General features: G+C 33.1%; 1 protein-coding gene across 1 annotated transcript; it reads left to right on the top strand.

Annotated features, from left to right (window-relative positions):
* Window positions 1–3,880: 3,880 nt before the first annotated feature.
* LOC140433799 (uncharacterized) lies at window positions 3,881–4,927 on the top strand. The gene has a single exon (XM_072521776.1). The coding sequence runs from the start codon at window positions 3,881–3,883 to the stop codon at window positions 4,925–4,927; it is 1,047 nt and encodes a 348-aa protein (XP_072377877.1).
* Window positions 4,928–5,361: the final 434 nt, after the last annotated feature.

Here is a 5,361-nt window from a genome sequence, read left to right as displayed (position 1 = left end):
ATAAATATAATTTTTACTTAATAGCTCTATATACAGTGTGACCCATTTAGATTGGAAACACCTCTATAAAATTTGAAGTTGTTAACCGATTTTAACCAAATTTTTTTTTATGTCATGTAATAAAAGGTCTATTGCGGGACAAAATATGAAATATTTAGTTAAATTTTCAGAGCAGTCTACGATACTTTTTCTTCGTCGAAAATGGAGAATTTATATTAGCGATTTTTTTATTACAAAAATTTCTACGCCACTGGATTTAGAGTGGCTTCAAATAGCTATGACAAAAATTTCATTAAAATATATTTATTAATAACGAAGTTATGACAACTTAAAATTTTAAAACTCACTAAGCTACAAGTCAAAAAAGAACACCCTGTATCAACAGATAACCATAAAACTAATTATTTTTCAAATAATTTTAATAAAAAAACCACTACTAGACAAAAAAATGTTTAAAATAGCATAAAAATTTAATGCAAGTAACGCACTTACATTATTAATAACTTTACATGCTACAACTTAAATCTCAGTTGCCATGACAACGATATTACTGTTTGACATTATTTGTGTCATACAAATTTCGGTGCTAGCATAAATTTATGCATAATATCTGCAACAATATTTACTTCAAATTCTTTTAATAATATTTTCTGTCATGGCTGCAAGATTAAGTTTGAGAGAAAAAATTGAAATTATACGTCTTTTGGGAGATAACGATAGAAGTGTCAGGGAAGTTTTTACAATATTTAATGATAGACATGTGGATCGTCCTAATATTAGATGCGGTACGGTAAACAAAATAAATAGAATATTTAATGAATATGGTGCAGTACCAAAACTAATTTTAAAAAATAACCCGTTACAAAGAAGAATAGGAAATGATCAAATCATTTTAGATCATTTCAGAAATATCCCTAATGCCAGTTTATATTTGAATGTGCCTCGAGAGAGTATTCGGCGATGTCTTAAGGTAAATAATATTAAACCTTTCAAACCAAAATTCTTACACACATTACAAGAAGGCGACGAAGCAAAACGTTTAGAATATTGTTTATGGGCTCAAGGTTAATATTTAAACAATATAATTTTCTAAAAAAACGTGTTGTTTACCGACGAAGCCACTTTCACTACAAATGGAGTAGTATCATCACAAAATTGTCGCTATGGGACAGCAGATAATCCCCACTGGGTAATAAACTGTAAAAGCCAGTATTCTTAAAAAATCAATGTCTGGTGTGGTATATTGAACGAGTTATTGGTCCTTTCTTTTTTGAAGAAAACTTGAACTCACAGAACTTTTTAGAATTTTTAAACACCGACTTGTGGGATGCTATTCATGAGCTCCCAATTAATGAACGATTACATTTTATATCCAGTTAGATGATTGTTCTGTTCATTACGCCAGAACCGTGAAGCAATGGCTAAATGAAAATTATCCGAACCGTTGGATAGGCCGGGGTAGTCCGTTGATAGATTGGCCACCCAGATCTCCAGATCTCACAATTTTAGACTTCTTTCTCTAGGGGAGTTATCAAACAAAGAAATTAACCAAACCCGTGCAAGAGACGTAAACGAACTTCGTGCAAGAATTCGACAGGCATGTGCAGAAATTACTCCCCAACAACTAAGAAATGTAATTAGAAATATTCATAAACGCTACGACAAATGTATCCAATTAGATGGTAGATTGGTAGAGGTAACTAGGATTTAAACTAAAATTATGTTTCCATGTTTCTGTTAATACAGAGTGTTTTTTAACGTTAATACAAAGTGTTTTTTTCTTAGTGAGTTTTAAAATTTTAAGTTGTCATAAGTTTGTTATTAATAAATATATCTTAATGAAATTTTTGTCATAGCTATTTGAAGCCAATCTAAATCCAGTCGCGTAGAAATTTTTTTAATAAAAAAATCGCTAATACAAATTCTCCATTTTCGACGAAAAAAAAGTATCGTAGAATGCCCTGAAAATTTAACTAAATATTTCATATTTTGTCCCGCAATAGACCTTTTATTACATGACATTAAAAAAAAATTTGGTTAAAATCGGTTAACAACTTCAAATTTTATAGAGGTGTTTCCAATCTAAATGGGTCACACTGTATGTGTGTTGGTATATTTATAGTGTTGGTTTATAATTATAGTGTTATTTAAATAAACTTAGAACTGTGAACATTTTTAAGGTGTTTGCTGTTTTCTCTCAACTGAAGTAAGTAAATTTAATATTATTTTGACTCTATTATAATAATTATTATGATGATAAAAGGGTTGCAAGTGTGAGTCCATAATTGAACAAATATATTAAAAAGGTCAATACTCACAATCTAATATTTACTTTCAAAGTTTTACAGAAGCGATCGGTTTCGAGGCTTACAATATTTGCCTCATCCTCAGGCCCAGCAAAGAGTTTGTTTTGTTAAAAAACAATAATATAGATATCGTCAATAAGAAGTTTTCCGCTTACATCCAGGGTACTGTCTGTCTTCATCTTTTCCTTTTGACACTATCATTGTAGTGAGGTGATATGTTCATCATTATATATGTATGTAAATAAAAGGTCTTACAAAATAAAGACCTTTAGGTCTTAACCTTGTAAGAACCTGTGACAAAAACAACAAAGAAAGGACATCCTACTGCATAATATGTGATTTTCCATCTTCCACGAGTTTTTAAACTATATACAGTCCGGATGTGGCAGCTTATACTGTATGTGTATTTGTCTTTAACCACTTTTAATTTTATTACAAACCAGAAGAGAATCATACCTTTTTAATAATAAAAAAACTTTGACAAAAAAAACTAGAACATCCAAGAAGTATTTTAAGGATCAAAGACAACAACTTTTAGCAACAGTTACACAGTTAGAACACATTAATGCTCTACCATATTCCCAAGAGTCTTTTATTTACAACATATATTATGATCAACATATCACCTCACTACAATAGATAGTGTCATAAAGGAAAAGATGAAGACAGACAGTACCCTGGATGTAAGCGGAAAACTTCTTATTGCCGATATCTATATTATTGTTTTTTAACAAAACAAACTCTTTGCTTTGTCTGAGGATGAGGCAAATATTGCAAGCCTCGAAATCGGTCGCTTCTGTAACACCTTGAAAATAAAGATTGTGATTGGGAGTATTGACCTTTTTAATATATCTGTTCAATTGTCTATTATCTATTATTTTATTAGAATATTAGCCTGTAAATAATATTTTGCAGGTTTGTATATAGGGTAGAGTGAGGTTAACTGAACAGGTAGGTTAACTGAACACTTCAACGTACCTGCCATCTGTTAGAGAGAATCAGAGCCGTGCACATGTAGTTTAAAGCAAACTCTAACAGCCACTACTTGTGGCCACTAAAGATTTCTATATAACCTACAGGGAATTGTCAGTGAAGTCAACATGGTTTTTATTGTATGCAAGTAAATTTTTCGCTCTGTGAAAATTCTTATTTTTAAGCAGATTAAAATATAATTTAGCCAGTTATTTTGTACACAGTTTTTGAGGTAAGTATGAGCTATCTATTCCACTATTTGAAGTTAGTATATTTGGCGTTGTTCTTAGAGTTATTATTATTTATAATTTTTATTACCTAGTTGGGTTAATTGAACACTCACCGTGTGAGGTTAGATGAACATATGTCCAGTTAACCTACTATAAGGCGGTACGCAGATAAACTGCTTTTAAAATTGGTTTATGGGTCACCTGCAATAATACATTTAATTGTAAATCATTCATGTGGGCGTCACGTCTAAATGTATTGGTTCCAAGTCAACAATAAACAAATTGGCTCAGCAAATATCATTTAAGCGCCTTGTCTTAATATTTTTACTGGTTTCTATTATTATTACTTTATAATTTTTTTTGTTTAAGAAAATGCCAAGGAAAAGAATACGAACGACAAACAATAGGTCTTACAGTTCAGAAACATTAAAACAGGCTTGCAAAGAAGTCTTAGAAAATAGTCGTTCGGTAAGAAACGTAGCTATCCAGTTTGGTCTTCCGAGAATTACACTAAAACGTTATGTAGACAAGTGCCGCGACCATGATTTGGGGACGGTTAATTTTCGCCCAAGTAATGAACACCTAATGGTATTTTCTCAAGACAAAGAACTGCTTCTTAAAAAATATTTACAAGAAGCTTGCAACATTCATTATGGATTGTCAGCCAAACAAGGTCGAAGGTTGGCATATGAATTTGCTGTAGCTAACAACAAAACTATAAAGGAGAGTTGGATTCGGGATGGAATGGCAGGAAGGGAGTGGATGTTTAATTTTATGGGAAGACACAGATTATCATTAAGAACCCCTGAACAAACTAGCCTTAGTAGGGCGACCAGCTTTAATAAAGAAAATGTACAAGCATTTTTCAAAAATCTGAGAGAGCTTAAAAATAGATATAAGTTACATGCCAATTATGTCTATAATCTAGATGAGACAGGTGTAACGACGGTGCACAAACCACCAAAAGTATTGGCCTCAACAGGCAAAAGAAGCGTGGGGCAAATGACTTCTGCCGAAAGAGGGGTCCTTGTTACCTTGGTGGCAATTATTGGCGCCACTGGAAGGTATGTGCCACCCTACTTTATATTTCCACGCGTGCATTTTAAGGATAACATGCTTCACGGAGCCCCTACTGGAAGCAAAGGTGCCGCAACACCATCTGGGTGGATGAGAAGTGAACTCTTTTTGCCTGTTTTGCAACATTTTGCTCAACATGAAAGACCGTCAAAGGAACACCCAAAACTAATGATTATCGACAATCATGAAAGTCACTTAAGCATAACGGCACTAGATTTTGCGAAGGAAAATGGAATAATCCTTTTAACGTTACCTCCTCACTGCAGTCACAAGCTGCAGCCGCTAGATGTGGCTGTGTTAAAAAAATGCCTCGTTAAAAAAATTTTATGGTGCCGCTTGTGACAGGTGGATGGTGAATAATTCGGGAAAGACTATCACCATTTATGATGTTGCAAATCTAGCAGGAGAAGCTTTCCTTCAAGCTTTCACACCAAAAAATATATGCAGTGGATTTAGAGCTACTGGCATAGAGCCGTTTAATGATCAAATATTTTCTGATGATGACTATTTGTCATCATATGTAACAGATAGGCCAAATCCAGAGAACGGACAACAGACTTCGTCCAACAGTGGTCAAATAGGAACATCAGAAGAAAACTCTCAAACATTACAAATTCAAATATCTCCGATAATTATTGAAAAAAATGTTCGTCTTCATGAAATTCAAGAACATCCAGTGGATGCAGAAACGAAATCTCAACAGTCTCAGTCGGGATTAACATTAAAGAGGCCACTTTGTCAAACCCTAATGTCAACAATTATAACTCCCGAACAGA

The sequence above is a fragment of the Diabrotica undecimpunctata genome, chromosome 2 (assembly GCF_040954645.1).
Source record: "Diabrotica undecimpunctata isolate CICGRU chromosome 2, icDiaUnde3, whole genome shotgun sequence".
NCBI classification, from domain to species: Eukaryota; Metazoa; Arthropoda; class Insecta; order Coleoptera; family Chrysomelidae; genus Diabrotica; species Diabrotica undecimpunctata.
This window is presented reverse-complemented; position numbering and strand designations above follow the sequence as displayed.

Coding starts and splice junctions, on each gene's coding strand:
- LOC140433799 (XM_072521776.1), top strand. CDS start 3,881: ATGCCAAGGAAAAGAATACGAACGACAAACAATAGGTCTTACAGTTCA.